The sequence below is a fragment of the Syzygium oleosum genome, unplaced genomic scaffold, assembly GCF_021117445.2.
Source record: "Syzygium oleosum isolate NSW1041296 unplaced genomic scaffold, Sole_v2.1 Sole_v2.01, whole genome shotgun sequence".
In the NCBI taxonomy this organism is placed as follows: domain Eukaryota; kingdom Viridiplantae; phylum Streptophyta; class Magnoliopsida; order Myrtales; family Myrtaceae; genus Syzygium; species Syzygium oleosum.
In genome coordinates this window covers 23,420,734-23,436,883 of record NW_026607485.1, presented here as the reverse complement: position 1 = coordinate 23,436,883, position 16,150 = coordinate 23,420,734, and the positions used below count along the sequence as shown (strand labels likewise).

At 44.9% G+C, this 16,150-nt stretch overlaps 2 protein-coding genes across 3 annotated transcripts; one reads left to right on the top strand and one right to left on the bottom strand.

Annotated features, from left to right (window-relative positions):
• Positions 1–3,098: 3,098 nt before the first annotated feature.
• LOC115676261 (uncharacterized) lies at positions 3,099–4,941 on the bottom strand. The gene is made up of 2 exons (XM_056320278.1): positions 4,664–4,941; positions 3,099–4,629 (listed from the first exon to the last, which is right to left on the bottom strand). Exons 1-2 carry the CDS (start codon positions 4,806–4,808, stop codon positions 3,272–3,274), a joined length of 1,503 nt encoding a protein of 500 aa, XP_056176253.1. The 5' UTR covers positions 4,809–4,941; the 3' UTR covers positions 3,099–3,271.
• A 2,744-nt stretch (positions 4,942–7,685) lies between these two features.
• On the top strand, positions 7,686–14,807 carry LOC115665086 (uncharacterized). 2 transcript variants are annotated; one of them, XM_056311250.1, is made up of 7 exons: positions 7,686–8,101; positions 9,037–9,269; positions 10,105–10,753; positions 11,616–11,961; positions 12,682–12,773; positions 12,966–13,160; positions 13,862–14,807. In XM_056311250.1, exons 1-7 carry the CDS (start codon positions 7,910–7,912, stop codon positions 14,594–14,596), a joined length of 2,442 nt encoding a protein of 813 aa, XP_056167225.1. In that variant the 5' UTR covers positions 7,686–7,909; the 3' UTR covers positions 14,597–14,807. The 2 variants fall into 2 exon arrangements, with proteins under 2 accessions (XP_056167225.1, XP_056167219.1); XM_056311244.1 differs by having other exon boundaries at positions 12,676–12,773.
• The last annotated feature ends 1,343 nt before the right edge of the window (positions 14,808–16,150 follow it).

Below are 16,150 nucleotides of genomic sequence, written 5' to 3'. Positions count from 1 at the left end.
TGAGTGAAGACATCCGTAAAAGAGAATCTGGCGAACATGTATCTGCTGCTTTAGTAGGTGAAAATAGAGGAAGAGCTGGTATACGTATTAGCAGGAGTAGTATGAACTCGAATAGACGAAGTCAGTCTAGGACTTGTGGTATTATCTGTTGGAGTTGTGGCAAGAGGAGGCATTTTAGAAGGGATTGCCTTAAGTTGAAAAACGACAAGGGTAAGGGAATTATAGTTGAGTCTGCGGATGATGTTGCTGCTATAGCAGACAGTAATTCAGATAATGTTGATTATATCTTGTCTGTCACTGATAATTCGTCGTTTGGCGGATGGATTATGGATTCTGGTTGTTCTTTTCACGCTACACCAAACAGGAACTGGTTTACTACTTATCAGTGCACGGATAGTAGTAAAGTGGAGTTGGGGAACAACGCGAAGTGCAATGTTATTGGTATTGGTGATGTTAGAATCAGAATGCATGATGGTATTGTGTAGACATTGACTGGAGTGAGGCATGTTCCAGAGTTGAAGAAAAATCTAATTTCCTTGAGTGCCCTAGATTCAGCTGGGTGTCGATATTATTCAGAAGGTGGAGTTCTGAAAGTTTTTCGAGGTGCCATGGTGATAATGAAAGGAATCAAGCATAGTGGCCTGTATGAGCTTTAAGGTGAGACAGTGGTGGAATTCGCTGTGGAGACGTCGGATGCATCGGTTCGAGAGTCTGAATTGTGGCATATGCGTTTGGGGCACATTAGTGATAGAAGCCTGAAGGTTCTAAGTGAAAGGAATTTGCTATGTGGTTATGTTGCTGACGAATTGAATGTATGCAGGTGCTGTGATTTAGATCAACAGCGGAAAGTGCAGTTCAGTGCGATTGTCAGAGAAACCACGGATATTACAGAATTAATTCACTTAGATGTTCGCAGGTTGTCGCGATTTCCTTCGAGGAAGAGTGCTAGATTTATGATAACAGTTGTTGATGACTACTCGAGAAAGACGTGGGTGTTTGTGCTAAGGCACGAGTTTGATGCTGTTGTCAGGATCAGGCAGTTGAAAGCTTTGATTGAAAAGGAGACTGGTAAGAAGATCAAGCATGTGCGGACTGACAGTAGTATGGAGTTTTGCTCGAAACTATTAAACGAATTCTGCATGAAGGAAGGCATAGTGAGACACCGCACTAGTGCCAATAAACCACAACAGGTTGCAGAGTTGACGAGCAAAATATTACTAAAGATGGCCCATAAAATGCTCTCTAGTGCTGGTATGACTAGGAGATTCCTGGCGGATGCGCTTAGTACGGCGAGCTACCTGAAGAATAGATCCCATCGACTGCGATTGGATGTCGGACTCTCGAAGAAGTGTGGTCAGGTAACATTGCTGATCATTCTGTTATTAGAATATTTGGTTGCCCATGTTATGTTCGAGTTAATGATGGTAAGCTCGATGGAAGGGCAATGAAGTGCATGTTCCTAGGTTATGCACAAGGTGAGCGGGGCTATAAGTTGTGGTGCCCGGAATTAAATTTACCTATTATCAGCAGAGAAGTTACATTTGACGAGTCTCCAATACTTCTGACTAGGAGTGTTAGTAGCAGTGTTCATACGGATCTGAACGGTGTTCAGCTTGAGGTGGAGTTGCAACCAGAAACTCCTGAGGTAGCGGTTATTAGCGAAATAATCGACATGGATGGTGCTTGTAGCGAGGTGGAGCCTATTGAGCCAACGGTTGCTGTAACTGCTGATATTGACAAGGTGTGTATTCGATCTCCTGACAGATATGGATGCAATTATGGTTTTGCTTTATCTGCGATTGGGGAGGTTGTGTCGAAAAATCCTTGTGGAGCAGTTAAAGGTGCATGTGGAGTTGGTGTTCTGATGAGGTCCACGGCTATGTCAAAGTTCAAGCGAGACTTGGACTTGAAAGACATCTGTGGCGATTGAGCCCATCGGGGGTTGTGGGAGAGTAGTAGCGAAATTCGGATTCTATCAAAGCGATTGTGACTTGGCTCAAACGTCGAGCCAAGGTGGAGATTGTTGAAAATATATCTCGAATTTGAACCCAAAGCAAAATCTAAATATTCCGAATTGGATATTTTGCGGATCTCCGAAATCGAGTAAAAGGAAATATACGGACACATCAATTTTGTTATTCTCACGTTGGAGTCCGAATCGTGAAATAGAAGGATAGAAAAGGAAAGTCCAATTGTGTCAGAGAAAGGAAGGAAACACTACTTGAAGTCGGCCAAAGAAAAGTCAAAAGAGGAAAGTTCAAACTTTGACTAGTTGACCGAATAACATGATTTCCTAATCCATGTTGACGTGGGCTTCTGAAGGTGTTCTTCTTTTGGCTATAAATATATTCAGTGGGCACTTTAGGCATGTTGTTGTTGAAAAATACGTGAAGTGAAGACTTCTTGAAGCACCGCTCCGCAAGCGAGTGCTTGGTTGTGGGTTCGTGATTTTACTCGTGGAATTACACCAAGAGTTTAAGTGTTCGTAGCGATTAAATCTTGTGTTAAGATTTGTGTACAATTCTTTTGCGAGATTGAGAGATTATTTCGTGAGAAATTGTGGGGCTAAACACTACGTGAGCTATTGGGTGTAATTATGGTGGCGAGGCAATAGCGACTGTGCCGGAGGAGTAGACGGCATGGACGGAGCGGCTTTGGAGGGAGCCGACAGGAACCGACGGGACGCCTCGTCCCAAGCGATGCCTTCAGGGGTAGAGCCCGGTGATTGGTAGTCGATGGAGTGGCATGAAGATGAAGAGCCACATGGCGGATGTGGTCGAAGCAGAAGCATGAGGAGGCCACTTCACATTCGATCGCGATTCGAGTTGATTAAATTAATGGCGACGCCGATGAACCACGCGGTGGCTTAGTCAGTACAGAGACAAAATAAAATTTGGTTCGTCATTTTTCATTTCATAATTTCGTTTCGCCAATCAATCGCCTAGAAAATCATTCTCCACGTTTCGACGAACAAAATTGAAGTGTTTGCCAAAATTAAAGCACCGATCGTAAGCGTATAGGAGTTGCCATTTAGGTGATCCAAACTTTGAACAAAATCCAACGTGCTTTGAATTCACTAATCAGCATAGGATCCAAACTTTGAACAAAATCCAACGTGCTCTGAATTCACTAATCACTGCTCCACAAAACCAAACCTAATCATCAGCCAATCCAGGCCAAACAAAGATCAAAAAGACCAAAAAACCACAAAAAAAAAAAAAAAAAAAAAAGGAAACAACATTTGCTCAAAAAGAAGGGCGAGGACCGGGGGCTAATTGGTCTTTTTGTTGAGGTGGGTCACGAGCTGCTTCATCTGGAACCTCCAGAACATGAAGTAAGCCAAGCCCAGGCCCAGCAGCACGTATATCCACACCTTCTCGTCCTGGCTCTCCCTCTCCGACCTCACCTCCTCGATCCCGAACCACTCCCTCCCCGCCGCCGCCGCCGCCGCCGACATGGCCTCCAGCACGTGCCCGTACAGCACGTACGCCCTCTCCTCCGCCCCCACCGCCACCGACGTCGGGAACCTCTCCGCGTCCAGCGCCGCCTCGTCGTACACCACCCCCTCCCCCCACCCGTCCTCGCTCTTCAGGAACCACAGCTTGTTCATGGACACCACCAGCACCACCCCGTCCCTCCGGACCGCCACGTCGTCGGCCAGCGGCAGGTCCCTGTCGAGCAGCACGGCCCTCGCCGCGCCGTCCTCCGCGTCGACCCTGTACATCTTCCCCGTGTTGGACTGGACCACCAGGAGGTGCCCCCTGCCGACGTGGGCGATCCCGTTGAGGCCGCAGTAGCTGTGCGGCGCGTCGCGGTCGACGGGGAAGGAGGTGAACGCCGGGGATCTGGAGAAGATCGAGGCGGCCCCGTCGGGGCTGACCTTCCAGATGAGGTCCGCGAAGGAGTTGGTGACGAAGGCGTTGCCGTCGAAGTCGACGGCCACGTCGTTCGCGCCGTCCTCGCCGGAGGGGGAGGGGGGGAGGAGGGAGAGGAAGAGGCGGCGCCGTCGGGGGGAGCGGAGGTCGTAGGCGACGAGGGCGTTGAAGGGGGGGAGGGGGGCGACGGAGTGGACGACCGCCAGGAGGCGGTTGCGGGGGCGGTCGACGGCGATGCCGAGGATGGTGGAGTTGGGGGGCAGGGAGTCGTCGTGGATGAGGCCCTCGACGACGCCGGCGTCGGAGACGGTGTGGATGGAGCGGCTCCGGAGGGAGCCGACGAGGAAGTGCTGGGCCGACGGGTCCCAGGCCATGGCTTCCGGGTAGAGGGCCGGAGATCGGAAGGCGATGGCGTGGGGCTTCTTGGCATGCGCGAGCTGAAGATGCGGATGAAGCAGAAACAGCAAGAACAAGAAGAACTTAGTGGCGACTGGTGAGGAGGTCAGGTTTCGATTGGGATCGGCGGCGAACATGGTGGCGGATTCAAATTCGGTCGAATCGGAGATGGGTATGATTCGATCGGAGGATTTGGGTCTGGGTCGTGTTGAAGATGATTGATCGATCACTGGAGATCGACGAAAGCAGGATCTTGATTTGGGGGTGACGATGAATTTTGGAGTCGGAGCGACGAAAGGGGCTTTTTCTAGAGCGCATTCAGCAGACGGGATGCAGCTTGATCCACAAGGCAAGCCAGGTCGGCCCGCAGCTTGATCCACAAGGCAAGCCAGGTCGGCCCGGTCCAATGAAGACGACGACGAGGGGCAGCTCATCAGTCGTCATCCTCCAGCAGACTCTTCTCGTTTCCCCCATTTGACCGAGCGTGGTCTTAAAAGGCTTCCATGAAGAACATGCATGAATAATTTCAAGATTCATGCTTTCGAATGGATTGGATGTTGATGGAATGGTGTCCACACATGTTCACCCAAGGGGGAAGAGATCAATGGATATTGTCTTGACAAATCCTTCTTCTTCCTCTTCGAACTAGAACGTATGGAAAACGAAGACATGAATCGAACCCAGGACTCTGTGAACATCGATAGAAACGAGCTATCACTGAAACGAGGACTTAATGGCATTATTTGCCTCTTGATTTATCACACGACTGACGGATTGGATACATGATGGTACAAGAGTTAGATTCATGCAACAGCAATATTTTCGAGGTCAATTTTATGGTGCGAAATATCGCGACATGATTGAGAGGAAGAGCTAGCGAAGCAAGCCAAAAATTTCGCCCGACCATTATGGTTAATGCCGAAAAATGAGACGAGGCGTGTGTGTGTTTCGCGGAAAAGCGTCCACAAAGCATCTTTCGACATATGGGCTTTGATTTCGACCAAAGAAAAAGTACGGGCTTTGATTGATGATCGCCAAATGCGCTTGGCCCTCGATTCCATTCAAATGCCCACCTCCCTCGCGAAGCTAATCTGACAGCCGGCTGGTTTGCTAAGGCCCAACGTAGACAAGCCGTTCCATCAAATTGGTTATGTAAAACCCTCAGCCCCCATGGGATGCTTTATGTTTAGATGCAGATCTATCTTGTTCTAAACTTGTTGGTTAATGAAATGAGTAGGATTTCTTTTGACCGAAAAAAAAAAATGGGTATATGAACCAATCGACAAATGATGCGAAGGGTGCTTTGCTGATTCTTAGATAGGAAACTTAATCGATAAGAAAATTGAAAGTAGTAAGACCAAATACAATTGTGGCCAGTCATGTAAAGGGTACTTTTTTTGTCATAATGTAAAGGGTATTGAAATGTAACAACAAGCAGTAAAATTGAAAAACTGGTGTTCATTGATTGATTGGCAATCCTAACCATAAACTATGAATCAAGTATTTATACTACTACTGATAATTAGCAACGGTTATAAAGAAAAAAGACACATCCCACGTGACTCCTAAAATTCAGCAACATGCATTTATAATCAGTTAACCCACTACTTCGACAGTCATTGCTTCTCTGCTCTTTCAAGCCCAAGTGTCGACACCTACTTCTGCAACTTGCAGCTCCACTTCCTAACTATTATAACAGTCTATATTTCTCAACCTTTATGGTTAGTGGCTTTTGAGATCTACCGCTTCACTCCATCATGATCGTGTGAGTCCCTTTTCTCTATAGCCACACCAGTTCACCAAAGCGAACTGCGTCCGAAAATTTTCTAACCCATTATTCATGTAGGAGTTGCCTGGCACCTTGCTCGTCACAGTTTGTGTTAGTTGTGGCCCCGTTGCCGATCAAACCAAACTTCATTCACCGACAGCCATGTCTCGGGACTAAGTATTTTTCATTCGTTCTTGCCGTCACCCAATACTAATCATCTCATCGACCATCTGCATTTGCCGACTGAGAACTTTCGACACTCTGCGAATTTCATCTCTACCACGTCTTGCTCGGCCCATCCTAATCTGAGTTGACGGTTGGGAACTCGGGCATCTTTCCGGCGCACAAATTATTTATCACATCATCGCAACGGTGGACCATTCGGAGTTCGAACCTCTCATTTGGACAAATTCCAATCGGTCAGTCTAAAGAAAATAAAAGGAAGTTTCGGTCCGTCCTTATCTTCGGTTGTTCCCGTACGTTAATGTGATTTTTGCAAAATTCCTAAGAGTTGCGAAACTTTGTTCTAACGCAACCTTGAAATTCCTGTCCTCCATGGCTGAAAAATTCCTCACCTTTTTTGTTGTATTTTTTCTCCAAAGCAAAAAATAGCAAAAAAAAAATCATAAAGGAAAAGAAAATGACACAAATTGTCCTTGAACTTTATCTCGATGTGTAATATAATTCTTGAATTTTTAACTTGTTCAATGTAATCCCTGAACTTTAACCTAATGTGCAATATTGTCCATGAACTTTTAATTTGTTCAATGTGGTCCTTAAACTTCTCAAACATGTTTAATTTAATCCATGAACTAGATAATCCAGAGATTGAATTGAATTCAAGAATATAATTCAGGGACTAAATTGAACACTTATCAAAATATTAGGAGTTCAAGGACCATATTGAGTAGGGATGTCAATAAAGCTCGACCCGACCCAGACCGGACCGGCTCGACCCGGCCTGGCCCGGAAATTTAGGGCTTCTTCGGGGCGGGCCTCCTTTGGGTTGGGTAAGAGCTCCAAATTTCATATATTATCCCTGTTTCGGGCCGGGCCGGTCCGGATCGGGCTTTTTTACAGTCGGCCCGTGACTTAAAAAAACCCTAGATGGTATCATCTCCTTTGTTTCTTTCGTCTTCAAGCTCCCGCTCACCCCCTCTTTAGAAAAGCGGAGAGAAGTGCAGCGCATCAGAGAAAAACAAGCAAATTACTGGTTAAGATCTTCGAGCTGTTAAGCCCTCGTGCGAGGTAAAGCAGACTGCCCGTCTTTGCTTTTCGCTTTCGCCGGTCTCGTTTTGGGCTTATCTTGCTCGATGTTCTGTTTCAATTTGGTGAAATTCTGAGTATTACATTGAAATTCAGGAATCATATTAAATAAATTAAAATTTAGGGATCAAATTGCACATCGACGAACAGTTTATAGACCATTTAAGTAATTATTCTCCAAGAAGAAAATAAACAATTGGGTGGGAAGAAGCAGTGGAGAAGGAAGGAAGACGAGCGGGGCCCTCCATGTCAAGTGGCGGGCCCCGGGACTACGAAGCTTCCCCAAGTCGCCGTCAACATCCCCACCGTTCAATATCTTACGCGCCTTCCTCCCCTCCTCTACTCCCTCTCTCTCTCTCTCCTCCCTCTTCTTTCTCTCTCTACTTTTCTTCCGAGATCGAACCCATTCTCACTCCACTGCAACTCTCCCCGGCATCGGATTCTTCCGTCATCCGCATTCTCCCTCTCTCTCTCTCTCTCCGTTCTCGCCGATCGCGCGAAGCAGAAGCACACAATTCGCGCTCCCCCCGTCGCCGCGAATCGGAGTTCGGCGGGAACCGGGCGTCGGGGCTCCGCGGCGGCGGCGGCGTCCGTCGGCGGCGGCATGGGGCTGGGGCTCGCGGCGTTCCTGGCCGGGTGCGTCTTCGGGGCGCTCGCGATGGTCGCGGCCGAGGTCCTGGTGGTTCTGGTCTTGCTTGATCGGCTGAGCCGGAAGGTAGGGAAGTCGGAGGCGTCTCTGTCGGCGGCGCGCGACGTGGATCACCAGCAATCGCTCGATTCCGCTCGCCGCAAGCAGGTACGGGCAGGTTCTTGGGTTCCGGTGTCCGCGTGATTCGTGAATTGTGCTTTCTTTCTTGTGTTTGTTTTTTGTTTTTATTTTTTCCCATTTTTGTATCATGGCTGTGTTGTGCTTGTTTGATTAGCTGATAGAAGATATGGCCTCATCCTCCCTAAACATGGAGGTGGATTGGGTGATGTTCATGTGGAATTGGGAGCTCGAGGAGCTCGGTGCACGAGCACGGGTTCGAAAAATCACTCGTGCTGAATTCACCTCTGTTTGCGTATGCCATGTTGGCATCCATTTTATGTCCTTAAGATGAATGGAGAGAAGAGTCGTGGGAGCCTGTAATGGGGGCTGTGCAGTAGCTGAATATGATGGCAATACGTCTTATGCAATTGTTGGTTTCCCCATGGTTTTGACGAGACATGACAAAATTTGACAGTAAATGCTCAAAATGCTGCCCATCTACGTCTCTAGGTGAAGAAGAACGGGTGCTCTTTTTGGGAGAAGTTTAATCCTACTAGCTTTATTTGTTTCCCAATTAATTATTATAATAATCTTATAAATGGATACGTGCACACTACAATATGACTGGCGCCACGTTGTATGTCTCAAAACACGCCCTATAGAGCTTGGGTGTAGTACCCCATATCGGTTTTTGTTGTATCTAATCTTGTCTAAGATTCATCTCTTTGTTTTGAACTATAGGGACATGGACCAGAATGAATAATGATTACGTCATGCTTGAGTTTGTGCTCTTGTAGATATTGCGTCAATTCAACCCGTTTGATTGTTTTAGCAGCTGATTGATCTTTCTTCAGTTTATGCTTGACATTTTGAGAGATAGACAACTCTTGTAATAGTATAGCAAAAGGGGGACATACTTTTTCCAGGTTGGAGTCTTTACTAGTTTGTTTACTTACCTTATTAACTCACTATCTGTGTTGCAGGGGGATGTTTGGGTTCTTGAGCCAGAAAGAGTTCCAAAAGGTCGGGTAGAGAAAGCACAGCGTGAGCAAAAGAGGAAAAACGACTTTTTTGAGGTTTTACCTGTTCGGAAGCATGCCATAATCAAGGACCATTCGCTCATTTTTACAGAAGCAGATGGTTCTCCCACTGCTATACCGTTGAAGGGGTGTGTTATTGAGGCCGTTTCAGCAACAGACTTATCTTCTAGAAAATGGTATCTTTCCTTCTCTTGCCTCCCTTGGATGGAATAACACATACACTTCTCTCCAAAAGCCAATAGATGCTCCCCAGCTTGTTGTATCTGGCCTTTTTGTTTTTCCTGATTCTGGTGAACGTTAGTTTTCAATTATTAGCACGTCAATACTTGTGTATTTTCCACCATTTATTTTCTGCTTCTGATGAGTGCTGTCTTTGACACTTATATATAGTGAACCTTGAACTTTTGCTCCACTTCTTTCATCCTAAGATAGCAATTGGTTCTTATATGTTGCATGTTTTCTACTTAGTCCAGCTGGATTAGGAAGCTATCTTTAGTTTTCTATATTGCATAAATGTGGTTCTTATTTACAGGCTTTTAATAAGTATGTTGACGTATATACGTGGGAAATGTGCCCCGGGAGTGCCATCACTTACAATGTCAAATCACAAAATTTTTTTTTTTCCGTAAAATCACAAGGTTACGTGTACGTATGTTAGATATTAATAAAGAGAAAGCATCGCACCCATGGTTGGTTTAGCTCTTTTGCCGCCACTTGATGAGCTTCTTTTGCCACATTATTTTAGCACAATGTGGGTGTATAAACTACTGTATAGTAATTAAAATGTCTTTCTGATACTTTTGATTACTGGTGACATTGCCTATCCCATTTAACTATGCTCTGCAAGTTCTTTCTATGCTTTGCCACTCGAAAGTTCCATCTGATCATGGAAATCTAATGTCATTCATCTGTGTTTGTGTGGGTCTTAAATGTGATGTAAACTTTTCTTCAGTTTTGTAGCATTATCGGTTTAACAAACACAAAGATCTCATAGTTAAGATGTATCCGCAGGGCCAAAAGGTACCCTATCAAACTGGAAAGTAAGAGCTCAGCAATCTATAAAGGAAGCAAGGTCTTTTACATTTATCTTGAGACTTCATGGGAGAAGGAGTCGTGGTGCAAAGCCCTTCGTCTTGCCTCATGTGATGACAGAAAAAGACTTACCTGGTTTTCCATGTTAGATGGCACATTTAAGAGCTACTTGGCGTCTTTACATGAAGAATATCCATCATTTATGAAAACTCCTGCCCCAGTCTATACTGAGTCGATTGATAGGGAAAATAGGACCGATGGTTCTTCCTCAAGGGTTCGTTTATTCTGGAAAAAATTTACAAAGAAGGTGTCTAAGGCTGGCATAGAGAATAAGTCATCTTGGGTATCATCATCTAGCCGTGAAGAAAGAAAGATGAATGAGAGACTTATCGGTCACCAAGATTCTGCTTCAGCTCCTGGTTCATTAAGGGCATCTCCTCCTCAACATTCATTATCTTTACCCCACTCCAGAAGTCAGGGTCATATCTCTGTGGTCTCTGATGTTGATTCCGATGACAAATTCGGAGTAGATGAGGGAACAATTTGTTGGAACTTGCTAATTTCGCGGCTCTTCTTTGATGCCAAAAGTAATGAAGAGACTAAAAGATCCTTACAATCTAGAATTCAGGTAATCTATGTGAAGTGTGATCCGTGCAGGGTATTGTTGAGTGTTTCTTTGCTTGTTGATTCATGACTTCTCAACAGTCATATGTAATTGTGGGGAATGCTTTTATGGTCTCTGTTCTGAAGCTATATCTATCATACTCTTTTTCTGTCAAGGAAGGCACTTGGACTAATACATGTTCCTAATGCTAGGCTGGGAAAGTTGACCAGTGTCCTTGCCTTCTATATCAGAATATGAACGGACCCAATTTCTGAATATTTTCAGTCAACATCTCGAAAGGCTAAAAGCTAGACAACCGCTGATTATGCTAGAATACTCTTGACCTTTTTTGCAGGGATGTACCCCAATCCAAATTCTATATAAATGCCCAAGCTATTAGAAAAATGAAAAGAAAGTACTTCTAGATTTGGTTGGATCCCTGTCAATTTCCTTTTCTGGACTGTTTGGTCCCTCATCCTGTGTTAACCTCCTCCACAAATATGAAATTGAGTTGAGCTCCAATTACGGGGCAGTAGTTCTATTCCAACATTTGCATGGTTAAGTATGAATAAATATGGTCATCATTGAAAGCTTGCGACATCTTTGACTCCATTCATTTTCTTGGTTTGGGTTTCATGGGTCCATTGAGCTTGTCATGGATGCTTGCATCACCTGTATCCCCATATCTCCATGAGTTTTGCCTAGCAAAGTATGAGAAGCAATCACAATAGAAAAGGCTAGGGCAGGAGTTAATCTAACAAAGTCAAAATGTTATGTCGGGGATCTTGTCTCTCTCTCTGGATGCTAGTCTCTCTCTCTATCCTGTATTACATAGGCGCAACTACAAATATTGATTATTCTTTTCCTTTAACAATTTGTGTGGCAGAGGACTCTGTCCAACATGAGGACTCCCAGTTATATTGGAGAAGTCTTATGCACTGATATTGAAATTGGAGATCTCCCTCCTTATATCCATGGCATGAGGATTATTCCCCAAGACATGAGTGAAATCTGGGCTTTTGAAGTAGATGTCGAATATTCTGGTGGTGTGATATTGGACATTGAAACAAGATTAGAAGTTCATGAATTAGATCTTCAGAATGATATATCAAACTCTGAAGAAGTCTCGCCAGATCTTCTTGAAGATTTTGAGCATTTGCGAAAGCAGCTGAATCTTTCTGAAGGGGGAAATGATGCATTGGAGGAGAAGGGCGAATCAGATCCTAAACTAGGTCAGTATAAAAAATCTCTTCTAGGGTTTTCACGTTGTCTTTTAAATTGAAGGTACATCGCTTTGGAATTCAGGATTTTATCGATTTCTTTTTCTTTACCTCAAGAGAATATCATTGCTGGGCAATGTGGTATTAATGCTTTGAAGAAGTTAGAAGGCAGCTTTTTAATGGGCCAACAATTTGTCCTCACTCCTTATAAACGTGCATGCTAATCCTAATCGTAATCCCATCTAATGCTAGTGCTGATATGCAAGAAGTTATTTTGAGGGTGAAGGATTTCTAGAGGGTAGGGTTAAGAATTAAGAGTATTCGAGCACCGATTCAAAAGCTTTTAGTCCAATAACAGAGTGAATCATATCCTTTGATGTATATGAAGGCAATGTTTTAACTGAGTTTATTAAGAAGGAAAATATATTTCAGTGGAGCTATTTACTGAACTAGGTAGCTTTCTATATCCCTTGAAGACTGATTGATCTCTTGAATCAATCCTTTTCTGCTTCTTGTATTCTTTTAACCTTTTCTTTTAAGGTCTGGGAACTTATGTTTATATCTGTACATTATAGAGAGTCTCTTCTCACATCATCAGATTTTGGATAGGTACTTTGCTTTCGTGGATGATATTTTGAACTTTTTGCTTAGATGATTTGATAAATGATATCCTCAGTGTTATTTTGCGACAATGGACTTGGGAGTAACGTAGCTTAATATATCTAGTTTCAGAGGGAATGAAGAGTTCTAAGAGCAATATGTCAGCAACTCACAAGTCCAGGTGGAAGTCTATTCTAAATACAATTGCCAAACAGGTCTCACAGGTTGGTACTCTCGGTTAAGCTGGCACTTGTTGATTGTCTTGATGACCAGTGTCGTAAAAGAGTGAACGATGTTTACCAAAACTAAAAAACAAGATGATGCAACATAAAGTGCCTTCCTTGCTCCTTTTAAGAGTTATTGCTCCCATTTATACAGGTATTGACTTCAAACTGACTGATAATTTCCAATCTAAGGTGCCATTAACTTTGCGGATTAAGGTGGCTTCTCTTCGAGGAACACTGCGGGTGCAGATAAAGCCACCCCCTTCAGATCAACTGTGGTTTGGTTTCTCGTCAATGCCTGATATAGAATTTAACCTGGAATCATCTGTTGGTGAACACAGAGTCACTAGTGGACACATTGCTTCTTTCCTAATAAACCGTTTCAAGGTATTGAAATTCCCAGCGGCAGTTCTTATATTTTGTGAAGATGGTTAATGGAATCTTGTTTGCTGCAGTATTAAATTGTTGTCGTAGTAGTCGACGTTTCTAAAATGCAGTAGAATAGGGATGCATACTCTGTGGCTTTTTTTTTTTTTTTTTTTTTTGGTAAGGTCATACTCTGTGGCTTTGTATTGCATTAAAATGTAAGTTTTTTGTATTTCATTAAAACTTCAGTTTAACTTTCATGGGTCGTATTAGGCAGGTTGACAACTTTTGATTTGGTTTTGCGGTCTGAAGTTTGTTTCATATGGTCTTGCTCTAAACTTTAGGTAGATGTGTGCCCATTTCTTAAGGATCTGCAATTTCCTTCTGTCTCTCTCCATATAGTAGAGAGGGTTATGATTAACCCATTTTTTGGCTAAACTATGCTTGACGAACTTAAACCAGTTTCCCTGGTGTGGATAATCTCAATTTGGCATTATTGCTCTCTCTGTTGTATATTTAGGCTGCATATGCATTCTGATCACAAAAAGAGAGTAAGCACATTTGGGCATGGAAGATGTCGTAGCTCTTTAGCGCCGCATCTTTTTCTAATATTGGCATTAGGAGTTATTCAAGTGCTCTCTTTCTAGTAGTTCGGCCCAGTTAAGTGCATATATGGAAAAGTTCGTGGGCATTCCTGACTTGTTTGCTCTTGTATTGTATAGGTCTCGATACACGATACCATGGTGCTTCCTAACTGCGAGAGTCTACGCATTCCATGGATGCTAGCGGAAAAGAATGACTGGGTTCCACGAAAAGCTGCTCCTTTCATCTGGCTTAGTCAAGAAGGCACCAAAGATCTGATGCCGATGATTGAGAAGCCCTGCTCTCAACCAGTTGAGGCAAAACCGAAGACTGACTTAAGGAGGCAAGCATCGAGTGGTCATTCTGAAAGCAAGCAGCAAAAGGTGAACGCCAAAGATCTGATGCCCACGATTGAGAAGCCCTGCTCTCAACCAGTTGAGGCAAAACTGAAGACCGAATTAAGTAGGCAACCGTCAAGTGGTCATTCCGAAAGCAAGCAGCAAAAGCTAAACAATGCAGACCCTGAGCCGACATCAACCAGCGAACCCCTGGTGTCACCGGGACCTACAAATGCGATCAACCTTCAAAAGCGGAGCATATCTTCACAAGAATTGACAACCCCGTTATTACTGCACGATGAGCCCAGGGATGACTCCCAACGGAATGGAGAGACTCCGGTGGCCGGTTCGCCGTCGAGGTCCATAATTATATCAGAGAATCAAGATCAGACGATGGAACACGACGACGCAAGGCCAAAGAGGATGGGAACGAGAGCGAGGATGTTCGATCTGGGGAAAAAGATGGGCGAGAAACTCGAACGTCGTATCGAAGAGAAAAGAAAGCACATTGTCGAGAAGATGCGCGGACCGACGTAGAGATCAATCCAGAATTTAGACCGCTGGTAAAATTGGATTATGAAATCGAAATGCAGAAAGCAACATGTTCCAGCTGAGGAGCTCACGTCGCATAGCCTTTTTTTTTTTTGTTGCAATAGTCACACCATCTATTCTTCACTCTTCAATATCCCTTGTCTCTGTTCAACATTGTAAAGTATATAATTGGGAATACCTCATTTACTTCGTAATAGACACTGACCAACACGTTTCAAATACTCGAGTTCGATCTCCCCTGGCTTTCACCTCGACAAGCGAGAGTTCTCGAGTTCGATCTCCCCGTCGTCGTCGATTCCTTGGGGCTGCTTAAAAAATCTCGGCTCGTGTGTCTGTAGTTACTCAGCGTGGTCGGAACGAGAGACCGCGGCTCCGGTGGGTGATTAATCCAAGTCGGGGACAGGCCCCGGACTGATCAACCCGAAGTGTAACGCATCTCGTGCTCCAATAGAGCACTAAATTTAAATCTGCGACGATTCGCTTAGGCGTTCGCCCCCCTGTTTTTCCATTTCTATTTTTGGTTAGAATGTTTTTTTGTCTTTTTCCTTGTTCTTACTCATTTGCGACAAGAAAGATTATCACCAACACTTGTCTGATTTGCGATAGAAAAAAGGGAATTCGACGAAAAGATTATCATTTAGTCGAGAGCTCGGAATGATCATATCAGTGAGTGCTACGAATGTGCGAAAAAGATGCACAACATGCGTGAATCTATAAACATCGAATAGTAATTGATTATTCGTAAGGCTCCGGTTGTTTTATAAAAAATGAATGATATACAGGAAGATTTCCTAAAAATGATTGCTAAATGATAAAATAATTATTTTCGTTATCGATAATAATTTATATCTAAATATTTTTTAAGCGGGATTCATTCTTTTTAGGGAAATTATCAAATAAGGACCCAAGGTGGGTGCCTTTTTTCAAAAGAGGACCTTAAGTGGACAAGGTATCAATTAAGGACCCAAAGTGCCAAACTAGTATCAAATAAGGACTTGAGCTCGCCAGCCGGCCAAATGTTCTCCGGCCGGCGACCGGCCGACATTTCCGGCATCGAAATAGGGGCAATTTTGTCCAATTTTTTTTTTCTTTTCTTCATCCCCGGTCGCCGGTCCGGCAACCGGCGACCGGGCTAGAGCTGAGGCCGGCGAGAGCTCGAGCTCGAGCTCGCCGGCCATCTGGGCGAGCTCGGCCGGCGAGCTTTGCCCAGATCTGGGCGAGCTCGAGCTCGCCGGCCATGGCGAGCTGCCGGCGAGCTCCGCCCAGATCTGGGCGAGCTCGAGGAGGCCGGCCTTGCCCGGATCGCGTAGTCGAGGGCCTTGGCGGGGCCGTCGCCGGAGGCGATGGTGTCGCGTGCGAGCTTGAGGAGGAAGGGCCCGAGATCCGGGTTGTCGAGGGCCGTATCGGGCGGGGCGAGGCTGGCGGCGGAGCCCAGGGACTCTGGCGGGGGCTTCCGTGGGGAGAACTTGGAGCGGGAAGGGGAGGGGGAGGGTGCCATGGCCGGCGAGCTCGAGCTCGCTGAGACCGGCGGGAGCTCGA